General features: G+C 55.0%; 2 protein-coding genes across 2 annotated transcripts in view; both read left to right on the forward strand.

Annotated features, from left to right (window-relative positions):
- Positions 1–6647, forward strand: part of LOC115651329 (zinc finger protein 629-like) — a 30967-nt gene extending 24320 nt beyond the window's left edge. The window contains exons 12-13 of the mRNA XM_030562260.1: positions 1883–1981; positions 4249–6647. Of these exons, the coding sequence (XP_030418120.1) occupies positions 1883–1981; positions 4249–4970 (821 nt within the window). The 3' untranslated portion in view covers positions 4971–6647. The remainder of the gene's footprint in view (positions 1–1882; positions 1982–4248) is intronic.
- Positions 6648–11786: 5139 nt separating this feature from the next.
- LOC115651126 (cardiotrophin-2-like) lies at positions 11787–13751 on the forward strand. Its single transcript, XM_030562031.1, has 2 exons — positions 11787–11969; positions 13293–13751. The coding sequence occupies exons 1-2, from the start codon at positions 11787–11789 to the stop codon at positions 13749–13751; spliced, it is 642 nt and encodes a 213-aa protein (XP_030417891.1).
- The last annotated feature ends 2986 nt before the right edge of the window (positions 13752–16737 follow it).

Raw genomic sequence — 16737 nt, forward strand, 5'->3', positions numbered from 1 at the left:
TTTCAAGTTTCTTTTCTCCAATTCCTCCTCCTTTACTGTGGCAAAACAAATGAAAGGGAAAATACTGCAAATTTTTAAAAAACGAACATTTTCAAAATTGATTTATTTATTAAAAATTCCATGGGGTTTTTTTTGTGATTAAATTAGAAAATGACATGGGTTTTTCTAGTTTCCTCCCTCATCCTCCACTTCCTCCCCATTTTTTCTGTAGTAAAATGGGAGAGGAAAAATGGGAAAATACCAAAGAATCATCATGGAAAACTTTAGGTTGTTTTTTTTTTAAACAAAACTAAATGGGGTTGATTTTTCAGTTTCCATTTTTCTTTCCTCCCCCCCTTTACTGTAGAAAAATTAAAAAATAGGGATAAACAAATAAAAAAATCCTCAAAAATAAACATTTTCAAAACCAGTATTTTGGGTTTCATTTAAAATAAACTTTTTATAATGAAACAGGAAAAAAGAAAATGGATTTTTTGTAAGTTTCCTTTCCCCTCGTTTCTTACTGTTTTTCTATGACAAAATTGGAGTGGGGTGTACAGTGACCAGATAACGGATGTGAAAAATCAGGACGGGGGTGGGGGGTAATAGGTATCTATCTAAGAAAAAGCCCCAAATATTGGGACATCTGATCACCCTAGTGGGGTGCCAAAATATGTATGCATTCATATTCTGTTCAGCTCTGTTACAATTAATGTATAACAAAAGTAAACAACAAATTATTTTCCCTTTATTGTTTTGGCTTGTGTAATGTAATGTAATGTAATTAATTAATTATAATTAATAATATAAAAATTGGGCTTGGAAGGATTCAGTTTCTATTATTAAATGTTGTTAGATGTTGATTTCCCCCTACACACACAAGCCAACGAAAAAATATTTCCATTGATAATAATCAAAATTTACAGATAGGCAAAGTAAAACTTTATGGGCAAAATCCAATGGTTTAGACTAGGGATCGGCAACCTTTGGCGCACAGCTTGCCAGGATAAGCACCCTGACGGGGTGGGCCGGTTTGTTTACCTGCCGCGTCGGCAGGTTCGGCCGATCGCGGCTCCCACTGGCCACAGTTCGCCGCTCCAGGCGAATGAGGAGTTCTGGAAGTGGCGTGGGCCAAGGGATGTGCTGGCCGCTGCTTCCTGACGCCCCCATTGGCCTGGAGTGGTGAACCGCGGCCAGTGGGAGCCATGATGAGCCCAACCTGCCGACGCAGCAGGTAAATAAACCGACCCGGCCCGCGTGCCAGGTCCCTGGTTTAGATTTTTGAATGAGTGGATGTTTACTTTGGATATTTTGACATTGACAATTTGTGGGTTGCAAACATAAAGCTTTAACTTTCTGAGTTGCAGCATCTACTGTCTGACCTCCCCCACCCCAAAATTTCCCATCACTGTGAAAATTGAAAAAAACAAAACCAAAAAATGCTTTAAACCCCTAATTTTGCACAGTTGTGAAAATTTTAATTGATAAAAATCTTTAAAAAGTTTAAAAATAAACATTGACATTGTCAAAATCACAAAAAAAATTAATTCTGCCAAGCCATATTGTATTATATTATAACCTTGTTTCCTGCCACTTCCCTGTTCGGGGTCAGTGACTCTTCCAGGAATATAATATAATTCCAATATACTAGCAAATGTTTTGATTATTATGTAACAGTGAAAGCATTTTGCGTGTATTGTATTGTATTACATTATATTACCATCATAACAATACAGTTAAGATTAAATATTTTGACTGCATGTCGACATCCCCTTGTGTGTCCTACTATGGACGTTAGTGTATGGACATGCCACTGCTTCTTCCATTGTCCTAAAGGATCTCCATGAATGTTCTTAGTGGGCCTTGATGGATAGATAACAACCTGCTTTCCCTCTGCTGACAGGATTTCCTGTCCCCAAACCGGCTGTGATCTCCTGGATGGAACGCGAGGAAGAGCCGTGCGTCCCGAATCTCCAGGGCTCCGAGGAACAGGAGATCCCAGGTAAGGAATAAGCGACACCAGCTTGGGGACCATCTAGGAGTGAAGGGAAAAGCTGGGATCCCAGCAAAGCTGCTGAGAGCCCCCTCGGTTCTTTCTCATCTTCTCCAGCGGATGTCCTGTCATCATGGCAGGCGTCACTTCTGGCTTCCACCCACCCTGCTTGACCCCTAGCAGGACCCCTCACTTCCCCCAGCCTTTCTCTGAGGGCTCCGTGGGCCATTGGGGCAGAACCGACCCCTTCTCTCTTTGGGACAAGAGACTCAGACCCCAGGGTGATGGGTAATTTAGATAGATGGGTGTGTATGGAGGATAGGATGGATGGAGATGTGGGGATGGAAGGATGAAGGAGGGATGTGTCTGGGGATGGTTTTGTATGGAGAACGATGGATGGATATGCATGTGGATGGATGCCTGGATGAGTATATAGGGATGGATGGATGGAGGAGGGGTGTGGGTGGTGATGGAAGGATGTGGACAGGGAGGGATGGATGGCTAGAGGGGGGTGTGTAGGAAGGGAGGGGTAGCTGGGATGAGGACAGGGAGGGAGGGAGGGAGGGATGGCTAGAGGGGTGTGTATGCAAATGGATGGAGGAGGGGTGTGTATGGGGATGGAGGGATGTGGACAGGGATGGATGGATGCATGGATAGAGGGATGTGTAGGGAGGGAGGGAGCGATAGATGGGATATATACAGGGATGGATGGATGGGGAGGGAGGGAGGAGGGGTGTGTGGGGGGATGGAAGGATAACTGAGATGAGGACAGGGATGGAGGGATAGATGGATAGTGGGGTGTGTGTGGGGAGGGAGGGAGCGATAGATGGGATACGTGCAGGGATGGATGGATGAGGACAGGGATGGATGCATAGAGGGATGTGTGTGGGGATGGAGGGAGGGAGTGATAGATGGGATACGTGCAGGGATGAATGGGTTGGAGGATGGATGGATGAGGACAGGGATGGAGGGATAGATGGATAGAGGGATGTGTGTGGGGATGGAGGGAGGGAGCGAGCGAGCAATAATGGGATATGTACAGAGATGGATGGGTGGGAAGAAGGATGGATAGAGGGGTGTGTATAGGGATCAAGGGATAGCTGGGTTGAGGGGAGGGTTGGAGGGATGGATGGATAGAGGGGTGTGTGTGGGGATGGAGGGAGGGAGCGATAGATTGGATATGTACAGGGATGGACGGGGGGAAGATGGATGGATGAGGACAGGGATGGAGGGATGGATGGATAGAGGGGTGTGTGGGGATGGAGGGATAGCTGGGATGAGGGGAGGGTTGGAGGGATGGATGGATAGAGGGGTGCGTGTGGGGATGAAGGGAGGGAGCGATAGATGGGCTATATGCAGGGATGGATGGGTTGGAGGATGGATGGATGAGGACAGGGATGGAGGGATGGATGGATAGAGGGGTGTGTGGGGAGGGAGGGAGCGATAGATGGGATACGTGCAGGGATGAATGGGTTGGAGGATAGATGGATGAGGACAGGGATGGAAGGATAGATGGATAGAGGGATGTGTGTGGGGATGGAGGGAGGGAGGGAGCGATAGTGGGATATGTACAGGGATGGATGGGTGGGAAGAAGGATGGATAGAGGGGTGTGTATAGGGATCAAGGGATAGCTGGATTGAGGGGAGGGTTGGAGGGATGGATGGATAGAGGGGTGTGTGTGGGGATGGAGGGAGGGAGCAATAGATGGGATATGTACAGGGATGGACGGGGGGAGGATGGATGGATGAGGACAGGGATGGAGGGATGGATGGATAGAGGGGTGTGTGTGGGGATGGAGGGATAACTGGGACGAGGACAGGGAGTGAGGAAGGGATGATAAGGGGTGTGTATGGGGATAGAGGGATGAATGGGTGTTCTTGGGGATGGATGAAATGAGGAGTGGTGGGTGTTTATGGGGATGGATGGGTGGGTGGGTGGATGATGTTTATGGGGATGGATGGGTGGGTGGGTGGATGGATGTTTATGGGGATGGATGGGTGGGTGGATGTTTTTGGGGATGGAGGGATGGATGGGTGGGTGTTTGTGGGGATGGATGAATGGACGGGTGGGTGGCTGTTTAGGGAGATGGAAGGATGGGTGGGTGGGTGTTTACGGGGATGGAGGGATGGGTGGTTGCATGTTTCTGGGGAGAGACAGATCATTGCAGGGAGTGTTGCTCCTCAGTCTCAGCTCTCTCCCTGTGCCGTGTGTTGGTGGGAAGCCCCTCTCCGGCGTGGGAGTGAGCTCTGCCTGCACTCTGCTGTCTCTCTCCCAGCAGGTGACGGGACGGCGAGCGACAACGAGGAAGAGGACGTGGCAGAGCCTCCCCAGCAGGAGGAAGAGCCTCCGGGTCCAGATGCCCCCAACTGGGCCGAAGCCTGCGAGAGCTTGTGTCGGCCCCCGCAGCGAGGGGGCCGCTGGGGCCCGTACCCCCGGCGGCGGCGGGTCAGCACCGCTCCCCGGGCCGAACCACGCTTCTTCGATTGCCCCGACTGCGGGAAACGCTTCACGCTCAGCTCCCACCTCATCCGGCACCAGCGGGTGCACACGGGCGAGCGCCCCTTCGCCTGTGGGGTGTGCGGGAAGAGCTTCTCACAGCGCTCGGACCTGGGCCGCCACCAGCGCACCCACACGGGCGAGAAGCTCTACCGCTGCACCCAGTGCCAGAAGAGCTTCAGCGAGAGCTCCCACCTCATCCGCCACCAGATCATCCACTCCGGTGAGAAGCCCTTCAAGTGCAACGTCTGCGGCAAGAGCTATGGAGACAGCTCCTACCTGGCTGTCCACCAGCGGGCCCACACCGGCGCCCGCCCCTACCGCTGCCCCCTCTGCGGCAAAAGCTTTGGACGCAGCTCCACCCTCATCCGCCACCAGCGCGTCCACGCTGGCGACGGGACGCCGGCGGAGGGCCAGCCCGCCCTGCCCGTGCCCACGCCAGCCCCCCGGCCCAACGCCCGCCACCTCCGGATAGTGGGGTGGCAGTGGGGGGTGGAGTGAAGGGTGCGGGGTGGGTGGGGAGAGGTGGGGGGCTTAGGGAGCAGTCGGTCGCTGTGGTGGGGTTGGTTACCATGGTGACTACGGAGGGGATCGGTGAGTTGGTTACCCTGGGGACTGGTCACTACGGAGATTGGTGGGTTGGTTGCCATGAAGTGGTTGGTAACTAGGGAGCTGCTTGGTGGGTTGGTCACCACGGTGGTTGTTTGCTAGGGAGGGCATTGGTGGGTTGGTACCATAGCGATTATAGGGAGGAGATTGGTGGGTTTGTTACTGCAGTGGTTGGTCACTAAGGAGGGGATTGGTGGGGTGGTTGGTAAATAGCAGATTGGTGGGTTGGTGACCTCGGTGGTTGATCGCTAGGGAGGGGATTGGTGGGGTGGTTGCCATGGCGTGGTTGGTAACTAGGGAGCAGCTTTGTGGGTTGGTCACCATGGTGGCTGATCGCTAGGGAGGGGATTGGTGGGTTGGTACCATAACGATTATAGGGAGGGGATTGGTATGTTGGTTACTGCAGTGATTAGTCACTAGGGTGGGGGTCGGTGGTGCAGTTATCATGCTGACTGACCACTAACAGCGACTGGTGGATTGGTTCCCATGGTGGTTAGTTGCTAGAGCGAGAATTGCTAATTCGGTTAGTAAGGATGATGGGTCACTCTTGAGAGAGGGAGGGAATTGGTGGTTTGATTACTAGGGTGATTGTTGCTAAGCAGTTGATTGGCAGTTCTGTTACTAGGGGCTACTGGTCACTAGGGAGCGAGTGGATTGATGGTCTGTTTATTAGGTGTGAAATATTGTTTGGTGGGGGGTGTTTGAGGCTCAGGGGGATTAAATTTGGGTGACGGGGAACAGATTTTGGTACTCCCCAAACCTTTATAGCATTTAATGATGGTGCCCAGGGGGTTCATACCCAGGAACCCCCCTAATCCCAGCTCACCAGGAACCCCACCGTCACCACAGCCCACTTCCTAGTGCCCAACACACGAGGCCCCCCATTCCTTCAGCTCTCCCTGTCTCTGGGCCTCTGCTTGGTTCAGAGGGGAGGGAGGTGGATTGACAGCCTCGGGGCATGGGATAGACTGACACCCCCTCACTGGGGGTAGCGTCCGCAGCATTCGCCCATTTCAGAACCAGCCGCCAGGACGGAATAGGAACAGATATTTCATCAGGGAGACGGGGCTGCCGGGTGCCTGGGCAAATCCTGTCCCTGGAGCACTGAGACGCCACAGACTCCACACGGCAACGGGGAAATGGATAAAAACAAATATTTTCTACTTAGAGAATCAATGGGGCCAAATCCCCAGCTGGGGTCACTCAGCTGTAGCTCCATTGGGGTCAGTGACACCAGGGCCCCAATCGGCCATGACTCCAGTGGGGTCAATGGGCCAGATCTCCAAGAGGTGTCATTCGGCCATCGCTGTCTCGGAGTCAACAGTGCAAGGCTGGTTGACGGCAGCTGGCCATGTATCCTGGAAGTTCTCAGATCTTGTGACACTATAACACAACTGACCTTTATATTTATTGACGGTTCCCGTCCCCATCAACTCAGCGTGCCCTAGGTTTGTCTAACTTAGATTGTAAGCTTACTGGGGCAGGAACCTTTTTTTTTTAGACCTCTGTACGTGCACCGTGCATAGCCACGGGGCTGCAGAAATGTTTATTAATAATAATAATAATAAATAATAATAAAAACCTAACAAAGAATCATCTCACAGCACCTCCATGGCCACAGCATCTATACCTGAGCCTATAGTCCACAGACCGGGACTGGGGCCGGCCCATCGATGGATCCTCGGTGGTTTTGAGTACCTGGTTTCTACGGTGTCTGTTGCTGATATGCCATCCAGGGATGGGTAACCATGTTCCTTCGTTGGGTCACAAGCTGGTACTGAACCTACCTGGAGCTGGATCAGTGCCGGAGCCCTCTAGAGCCAGCCAGTTCCCTTTCCTGGGGTGGGATCAGAGCCAGCGTCCCCTAGAGGGGAAAGGCCCTGTGTCCCATTTCCCGCCCTGAGTAGCTTCTATAACCAGAGGCGTTTCTGCCTTGACCTTAAGGTGACCAGTCCAACAGAGGGTCAGGGGTGCGATGGGTTTGTCATTGTGCCATATGGCCAGGAGGTGGCAGTGCAGACTCACCCATAGCCCCAGACACTAGTCTAATACCCTGCACGCTTCATAATGGACCCCCCACCCCGTGGCCAGGGAGGTGACTCCAGAAGAGCTGGGAGCCAGGACTCCTGAGTTCTAGCCCAGCACTGGAAGGGGATTGCTTTGAGGCAGGCTAATTTATTAATACAGCAGGGGAAACTGAGGCAGGGACAGAGGCACAGAAAGAACCTAGGCGTCCAGATGCCCTGCTCAAACCTACTAGACCCTCCAGAGCCAGGGATAGAACCCAGGAGTCCTGGCTCCGAGTTCCCTGCTCTAACCACTAGACCCCACTCCCCTCCCAGAGCTGGGGAGAGAACCCCGGAGTCCTGGCTCCCAGCTCCCTAAGCAGTTAGTTCACTGAGTGAAATGGAAAGTAGAAGCTGGATAGCAGGCTCCCGGGTGGGTCGGGTCAGGAGGAAATGGAAGTGATAGAGGCAGACTAACAGCCTTCCAGTCTGTCTACCAGGTGCTTTCCCACCTGGTGCCCAGCTGGCATCTCGGACACCGGCTTCCATCTGCCATCTGGGGCTGGATTCCTGGAAAGAATAAATCATCTCCTGTTCCAGTTAGACCAGTTCCACCAGACGGCTTCCCTGCCCAACGGCGCTGCCTAAGGGGAAAGGCCTTGGCTCCCATTCCACTGCCCCCCCACCCCGACCAGTCTCCTGCCCTAGGGCTGGATAGGAGCTGGCGCCCCAGAGAGGGGAAAGGCCCCGTCTCCCATTCCCCATCCTGCTGAGCCAGCCAATCCCCTGCCCTGGGGCCAGATCGGAGCCAGCGCCTCCCCCCAGGGGAAAGGCCCCGTGTCCCACTCTTCCCCCTGCCCCCCAGATTCTCTTCCCAGGATCTTGGTCTCTTCGTTGTGTTTCAATTCCCCATCCAGGCAGATTTACAAACAGGAAATTATCTAGAATAAATAAAGGGCAAGAGACGGGGAAAATGAGAGGACTCTTCGCAGGTGCTGAATTCCAGGCAGAGAGGAAGGGAGCCGGGTGACCGGTGTTAGCAGGGCTGCGTTGTTTGATTAGACCCTGTTATAAAACACTTTATGATTTCTGGCTAGACACTGGGAGAGTCTGTCCTCTCATTGACCATCTCAACCCTCCCGACGGGCCTACGGACGTTCCGTCGACTCTCTGCCCCTGCCAGAAATTGTAGCAGCTGTGGGCAAAACTTGGCGGATTGTTGTGTTTGATATTGGGAATGGAACCTAGGAGTCCTGACTCGCAGCTCTGACTGGTAGACCCCACTCCCCATCCAGAGATCACACCAAGCAGGCCCGAGTCCCACCCCCTCTGGTCTAACCACAAGACACCACTCCCCTACTGGAGCCAGAGATGGAACTCAGAGGTCCTGATTCCCAGCCAACTCTGCTCTGACCCACTAATCCCCATTCCCCTCCCAGAGCTGAGGAGAGAACCCAGGAGTCCTGGCTCTCAGCTGTTCCCGCTCTAACCACTAGCCCCTACTCCCCTCCCAGGGCTGGGGAGAGAACCCAGGAGTCCTGACTCCCAGCCCCTCCTGCTTTCAGCTGCCACAACTTCCCCATCAGCATCGAAGAAGCATGCAGCAGGGAAGGAAATAATTCTGTATTTGATGTCAGCTGGGAGTCTGTGACAGCGTATGAGGAAGACTGGAAAGAGAGCAATATGCAAATAAGAGGGCAAGACCAGGATGCCTTGGGGCTTTCAATCTTGGACATGGGAGTGTCCTCACATGCCTAAGCTGACTGGAAATCATCCGCTGGTCAGAGGAAACCACCGTGCCTGGGGTGGTGAAGGATTACCCCCCTGAGCCTTCACAGGCTGACATGCTACTCATTTCCTATCCTCACCATGAATAAAAATATAGTGGGTCTGTGTCAGAGGCTTCAGCAGTTGGAAGGGGGAAGGAGGAGAAAAGGTCTAGGGCTGGGCTCACAGGGGTGTTGCAGGTTGAGGGGCATTGGCATTAGCGGCATGGGGTGGGGTGGGGTGAGGTGAGGGGGGGTGAGGAACCTAGCATTGGGCTAAGATGGGGCTACAGGTCGGGTCTGCATTTGTGTGAGAAGACTAGAGCAGGTGCTAGAAATAAAATATCTCATACATGAAGCTGACTCTTGCGTTTCTTATTTGTTCTGCTGGTGCCTCTCAATCCTGATCCAAAGCTCTCCCCACTGTAACCTACTAAGCTGGGGTGGGCAAACTTTTTGGCCCGAGGGAGACATCTGGGTGGGGAAATTGCATGGAGGGCCATGAATGTAGGGCTGGTGAAGGGGGGGTGAGGTGTGCAGGAAGGGGCTCAGGGGTTGGAGTGGAGGAGGGGTGTAGCATGGAGGAGGGGTTCAGGGGGCTCAGGGAAGGGGGTTGGGGTAGGGCGGTTGGGGTGCAGGAGGGGTTTGGGGTGCAGGCTTTGCCCAAGCGGCACTTACCTGGAGCAGCTCTGGGGTGGCAGTGGCCAGCACCACGTCCCTGCAGCCCCTGCGGGGAAGGAGGGGCAGGAAGCTCCCTGCACTGCCCTTGCCTGGGGGAACCTCCCCCAAAGCTTCCATTGGCTGTGGTTCCCTGTTCTCGGCCAATGGGAGCTGTGGGGGCGGCACCTGCAGGCCAGGGCAGCACTTGCCCCTCCCCTCTCCCAGGGGCTGCAGGGACATGGTGCCGGCCAGTTCTGCCCACCCCTGTACTAGGCCCTACTCCACTCCCAAAGCCAGGACTAGAACCAAGGAGTCCTAGCTCCCAGCCCCTCCGCTCTAACCCACTAGACCCCACTCCGCAACCAGTGCCCAGGCTAGAACCCAGATATCCTGGCTCCCAGCAATCTCCCTCCTACTCCCACTCTAACCACTAGACCCCACTCCTCTCCCAGAGCCAGGCATAGAACCCAGGAGTCCAGGCCCCCACCCCTCCCTCCTCTGCTGGATTTTTTCCTGCCCCCCAGGTTGCTTTGTGGCTGGAAACTCGATCTGGCGAGGACGTGCAGAGACGCCAGTCGCCGTCGGCTGGCACGGCCTGGGCACTTATTATGTCTGTCACAATGGGACCCCTCCCTGCCCCCTTCCTCATTCCCTCCCCGCCACTCTCACTGCTTCTCATCCCATTTTGCTTCCTTGATGGCAGGGTCCTGACCTCCGGTGCCCCCTTGTGGGGTGGGTCGAGCCCTCCACCTGCATCTGCCCCAGGGGTCCTGTGCTCATGGCTGGCTGAGGGGGCTGTGGGTCCTGGGGTGATCTGGGGGAGGGGCATATAGGGATGGGAGGAGGAGTGGGAATGGGCAGAAGGAAGAAGGGGGATTGGCAGAGTGGGACTGGGGATGGAAAGGCAGGACTGGGGACAGGACAGAGAAGGAGGAAGAATCTGCAGGGTTAACCCCCTGCCCCCACCCGCATGTGGCTTTGGGACTTTTCAGGCTGGGGTGTGGCCACCCCCCCAGACACAGGCTCACGTTCCCATTCCTTCATTCCTTCCTTCCCTCGCACGAAGCATTGTGCAATCCCAACCCACACACCTGCCCCCCCCCCGACTCCCTGCCCCATGGCACACCCTCCCCATTCCCCTCTCCCTTCCTGGAAACAGAGTCCAGAAAACCCAGGTGCGTTCCCCGCCGCCCGCCTGCTCCTGGCAGGAGGTGTCATGAGGAGGGAGGGGGACAGGGCCCGACCTGCCTATAAAGCAGCCACATCCCCTAGGGCTCACGTAGCAGAAGAGACCTGGCCCAAGAGAAGCCCCTGGGAAGCTCCCAGCCAAGACAGAGAATTCAGTGGGGCAGGTCTGGGATCAGCCACCAGGGGGCAAGAAGAGGAGGTGCCGGGATTGGCCGCTAAGGGGCAACAGGAGGCAGTGCCGGGATTAGCCACCAGGGGGCAAGAAGAGGCGGTGCCCGGATCAGCCACTAGGAGGCGACAGGAACATAGTTTGGAAGCCACACCCCGATTGGCACCTGCTGGACGCCAGGGCTCCAGAGATGCCTCCCGCTCTAGGTACGTGCCCCTGCATCAGGCCCCAGCACCCCTGCTCTAACCAACTTTTCCAAAGCTGGGGATGGAACCCTGGGGTCCTGGCTCCTAGCTCCCCCTCCTCTAACCCACTAGATCCCAGTCCCCTCCCAGAGCCAGGGATAGACCCCAGGAGTCCTGCCTTGCCCTGCTCTAACCACTAGAACCCACTTCCTTTCCAGAGCCAGGGATGGAACCCAGGAATCCTGGCTTCCAGGCCCCCCATCCCAGCTTTAACCCGCTACATCCCATTCCCCTCCCAGAGGGTAATATACAACTCACCGTCTCCAATCCGGACAGGTGTGTAACTCCTGTTCTGGATTTAGTTACTCCCCGTCACTGCCCATTGACAGCGGCAGGGGCCCAGTTGGGAGAGTCACAGGGAAATCCCGGCTTGGAGTCTCGCTCTGCACTGGATTGGGGACCCAGAATGCATGCTAAATAGCAGAGAGGCCAGATCGGGAGTCCATCAAGGGGCAGAAGGCGGGTATAGCCAAGAGCTAGGGGGAAGTGGAACCCCAGCAAAGGTGGAAGAGGCTGCTGGGGGAGGGGCCTCTCATAGCCCAGAGCAGAGGGACAGTGGGGGTGGTGGGATCCCAGCAGAGGAACTAGTGACTGCCATAATCCAGAGCAGAGGGATGGTGGGAGCAGTGGGATCCCAGCAGAACCATGTCTCAGGCTGAGGGAAGGGCAGGCCAATGGCTGACTCCCCTACTAAGCCTCCCCTCCACCCTACTCCTGCAGCCCAGAATCTGTTTCTGTCCCTGGTCCTGGTCCAGCTGGCCCGGGCAGACCCCAATCCCAGTGCTACTACCATCTCGCAGACCTACAACCTGGCCCGGCTGCTGCAGACCAACACCACGAAGCTGCTCAACACCTATGTGAGTGCTGGGCCCCCAGGGTGGGAGGGGGCTCGGAGGCCTCTAGGGCCATTCATGGGTAAGGCTGTGTGTCTGTCACGGAGGTCACAGAGTCCGTGACTTTCCGTGACCTCCATGACTTCTGCAGCAGCAGCAGCAGTTTGGATGTGGGGAGGGGACTCAGGGCTGGAGTAGGGGGCCGGGGTGCGGGGCGGCGCTTACCTCGGGAGGGGGGCTCCCCGGCTCCCACCGGCATGTCCCAGCAGCTCCTAGGCAGAGGGGCCAGGGGGCTCCACGCATTGCCTGCCTCCGCGAGCACCGCCCCTGCAGCTCCGATTGGCTGCAGTTCCCAGCCAATGGGAGCTGCCGAACCTGGCGACTGTGGCAGCAGGAGCACGCGGAGCCCCCTGGCCCCTCCGCCTAGGAGCTGCTGGGACATGCCGGCCCTGCCGGGAAGGGAGCCTGCCAGCCCTGCCAACCTTCCCTCCCTGAGCACCAGGGTGGGTCCCGGGGCCACGCGCCATTGCCTGGCCCCCTCACGCCCAGCACCATTTGGGGTCTTGGGCTGTGAATTTTTGTTTTCTGCCTGGGAACTGTTCATGACCTTTACTAAAAAATACCCGTGACTAAAACGCAGCTTTATTCATGGGTCAGGAGCACCCCTAGAGGGGATAGGCCCCCTGTCCCATTCCCCGCCCCCTGAGCCAGCCAGTTCCCCGCCCGGGGAAGACACATATGAATGATTTAACCCAGTCTCTTGGTGAATCCTCCAATGGCCTTGTCCTTCTGTCAAGGTCCTTCTCCTCCTGACAATGTGCGGGGTGTGTGTGTGTGCGTGTCACGTTTTGGCTGCCCAGCCTGGAGCCCCTTGGCACCAGCCCCAAGCTGGAAGATGCCAGCTCAGGAGTTCACGCCCAGCTGAGCACCCAGCCAACATGCTCTCTGCAGCCTGGAGCCCAGCCAGCAATTTCAGAGCTAGGGGTGGTGGTGCTGGTACGACCCACCCCTGGGAATGCCAGGGTGCCAGGTCGTGATGGGGTAGGGTCCAAGACCCCCCTCCCAGCCCCACGGGAATTCCCACCCCAGGCATCTCCCCCAGAGGACCCAGCTCTCTTCCCGCTCCCATTCTGCCTCTGCATGTGTTTGCAGTCCCCATTCCCGGGATGGGGATTTGTGGGGGGGGGAGGTTGGAAGGGGGCGTCAAGGGAGGAGGTGGGGTCTCTGTGGGGAGGGAATGGGGGGGATTTGAATCAATTTTGGGGTGGAGCTTGGGGAGAGGGGCAGGGATTGGGGGAGGATAGCACATGCCCTGACCACCCCCCTTTTCTGTCTCCCCCCCACCAGCTGAGCGCCCAGGGCTCCCCATTCAGTGACCCTGGTTTCAGCGCCCTGGGGCTGCGGTGGGCCGGGGTGCCGGTGGCCACCCTCCCATTCCTGGCCTGGCGCACCATGGGCGATGTGGAGCGGCTGGCGCGGAACTATGGGGCCTACGCCACCTTTGACGCCTTCCTCCAGCTGGTGTGGGACGACCAAGACGAGTTGTGCCCCAACTGCTCTGAGCTGCTGGCCATGCTGGGCACTGCCCGGGCCCAGACTCGAGGTCTCCTGGCCAACCTGACCTACATTATGGCTGCCATGGGCATCCCGACGCCCCCAGCCCCAGACCCCTTGACCTCAGAGGCAGCTAGCGTGGGGGCATTTGAGAAGAAGTGCCGGGGCTACGTGGTATGCCGGGAGTACCATGGCTGGGTCGACCGGACTGTGCGTGACTTCACCCTGCTCAAGGCCAAGTACCCGGCTTAGGGGGCGCCACCATGCCAGGCACTGTCTGTGAGCATAGAGACTGGACCATGCATTTCCTCTTGGCCTGGAGGATGCTTCCTGTTGGTTGGGGCAATGCACTTCCTGTTGACTTATAGGCTGGGCCATGCACTTCCTGTTGGCTGAGCCATGGATTTCCTGTGATCCTAAGGACTGGGCCATGCACTTCCTGTTGGCTGAGCCATGGATTTCCTGTGATCCTATAGTCTGGGCCATGCACTTCCTGTGGGCCGGGCCATGGATTTCCTGTGATCCTATAGTCTGGGCCATGCACTTCCTGTTGGCTGAGCCATGGATTTCCTGTGATCCTAAGGACTGGGCCATGCACTTCCTGTTGGCTGAGCCATGGATTTCCTGTGATCCTATAGTCTGGGCCATGCACTTCCTGTGGGCTGGGCCATGGATTTCCTGTGATCCTAAGGACTGGGCTATGCACTTCCTGTTGGCTGAGCCATGGATTTCCTGTGATCCTAAGGACTGGGCCATGCACTTCCTGTTGGCAGAGCCATGGATTTCCTGTGATCCTAAGGACTGGGCCATGCACTTCCTGTGGGCTGGGCCATGGATTTCCTGTGATCCTATAGTCTGGGCCATGCACTTCCTGTTGGCCTAGTGGATAGCCAATGCACTTCCTATTGCCTATGGACTGGGTCATGCACTTCCTGTTTGTCTAGAAGATGGTCAATACATTTCCTGTTGGCTTGACCAGGTGCTTCCTGTTGGCCTAGAGGATGGCCAATACACTTCCTGTTGGCTTGACCAGGTGCTTCCTGTTGGCCTAGAGGATGGCCAATACACTTCCTGTTGGCTTGACCAGGTGCTTCCTGTTGGCCTAGAGGATGGCCAATACACTTCCTGTTGGCTTGACCAGGTGCTTCCTGTTGGCCTGGAGGATGGCCGATACACTTCCTGTCGGTCTATGGACTGGGTCATGCATTTCCTATTAGCCTAGTGGATAGCCAAGACACTTCCTGTTGGCCTAGAGGATGGCCAATACACTTCCTGTTGGCTGGACCATGCCCTTTCTGTTGGCCTCTGCTTCAGGGATCCATCACGGGCAGGGGGCCCCAATAGGATTGCTGGCCTACTGGCTAGACCACGCACTTCCTCTGGGCCTGAAGGACAGCTGATGTGCTTCCATGGCACATGCACTTCCTGTCCTAAGTTTCCAATCAACCTTATTTCCTCCCCTCCATAAGAAGGATAAATGAGTCCAAAGGTGGGGTTTTTGTTGTTGTTGTTTTGCTCAGGGTCAGTGGATTTTTCTCCTCATGTCAGTTCTGGCCCAGACTGAGATGGGGAAAGATCCTTTTGTGCCAGATGTGATGATAATTATCAGAACAATAATGACCAGCTCTTATCTAGTGCCGGTCATCCACAGATCTCAAAGCGCTCCACAGGGGAGAGTGCTCTCTTTACCCCAAGTTTACAGATGGGGAAACTGAATCACTGGCAGGGGACAGTGACCTGCAGGGCCAGGTGTAGAACCTAGGAGCCCTGAGGTCCATGGCTTTAAGTCCTAGGCAACAAAATCCATTACGTGTGTGTCAAGACTATTAGTGGATCACTCGATGATTCCCTGTTCTGTTCATTCCCTCTGGGGCACCAGGCACTGGCCACTGTCTGCAGACAGGATACTGGGCTAGATGGACCTTTGGTCTGGCCCAGTCTGGCTGTTCTTATGTTCTAATGTAGATTTTAAAATCCCATTGTATTTCTGTCCAAAAAAAAAGCATTTATCTGGATTATTTATATTATTTAACAGATGAGGGAACGTTGACTTGAATTTGGGGCTTTTAATACTTTGGACACCTCTTGAATCCAAATCAACAGAAAATTACTGTAGGTTTGTTGAAGGGAACCCAGGGAAATGTTCAAGAAGCACTTTATAAAGTGATGTGAGGTACCGAGGTGGGAATCCAAGCCAGTGCTGAAATGCAGCTGGCTCTGGGGTGGAGCAGCTGGGGAACAGCTGCTCAGGAACGCTCCATGAGGATGTTGTAACCCTAAAATTTGATGCCTTAAAAATCATGGTCAAGTCTTGCTACCTGTGGAATTTTCTTGGATACTGTATTAATTTATTGACTTTTGTGGATGTTGCTGCTTGTTACAATAAGCCTAGATGGTACTCTTGTCCAACACTTTCTCTCTACATTGTGTATCTGCTCAGGGTTGTTATTCCAGGGTGGGTGCGTAGCAGCACAGATAGAAAGAAAGTTGTCTGCCTTAAAAACATGGGCTACTTCGGTCTGAGCTCAGGGGAACCGCCATTAGCAGTACGGGGAATATGAAACATAGTGGAGCAATTTTGATTCTAGCCTGTAGAGGGCCGTAGTCTTTCTTTCTCACTTACATACACCAAGAGACTCAAACAGCCCCACTTCCCCCCACCAGGGGGCAGTGCTGGAATTCCTATAAACTCTCAGGCTCACCCACGTCTCTTTCTCTGCCATTGCGTCATGGGAATTTCTGTAAAAAGGGTTTCTTCAACACTCATAAAAGCTCTGTTTTTTCTGAGATAATACGCTTGTGCGGGGATCTCTCCCCAGCTCTGGGAGGGGAGTGGGGTCTGGTGGGTTAGAGCAGGAGGTCTGGGAGCCAGGACTCCTGGGTTCTCTCCCCAGTTCGGGGGAGTGGGGTCTAGTGGTTAGAGCAGGAGGGCTGGGAGCCAGGACTCATGGGTTCTCCCCCCAGCTCTGGGAGGGGAGTGGGTCTGGTGGGTTAGAGCAGGGGGGGCTGGGAGCCAGGACACACTCATGTCCCCGGCAGCAAACTCCCCACACTTTGAGCTTCTATTAAAAATACTTTATTAATAATTACGACACTGTGTTTTCTGGTAAGAACATACCACAGTATGAACTAGAGTCGGGGGTGGGGGGGTCAAAGGCCCCCTCTGCACCTCCATATATATGGGTGGGGGGTCCCCCAGTATTGGGGGAGCAGAGGGGACTCCTCCTAGCCCCTCTCC

This window comes from Gopherus evgoodei, chromosome 4, assembly GCF_007399415.2.
Source record: "Gopherus evgoodei ecotype Sinaloan lineage chromosome 4, rGopEvg1_v1.p, whole genome shotgun sequence".
Taxonomy (NCBI): Eukaryota; Metazoa; Chordata; order Testudines; family Testudinidae; genus Gopherus; species Gopherus evgoodei.

Bases quoted from the DNA above. Each gene is read 5' to 3' on its own strand.
- LOC115651126 (XM_030562031.1), top strand. From the start codon at position 11,787: ATGGCTGACTCCCCTACTAAGCCTCCCCTCCACCCTACTCCTGCAGCC. The intron at 11,970-13,292 runs GTGAGTGCTGGG...CCCCCCCACCAG, and splicing joins CGAAGCTGCTCAACACCTAT to CTGAGCGCCCAGGGCTCCCC.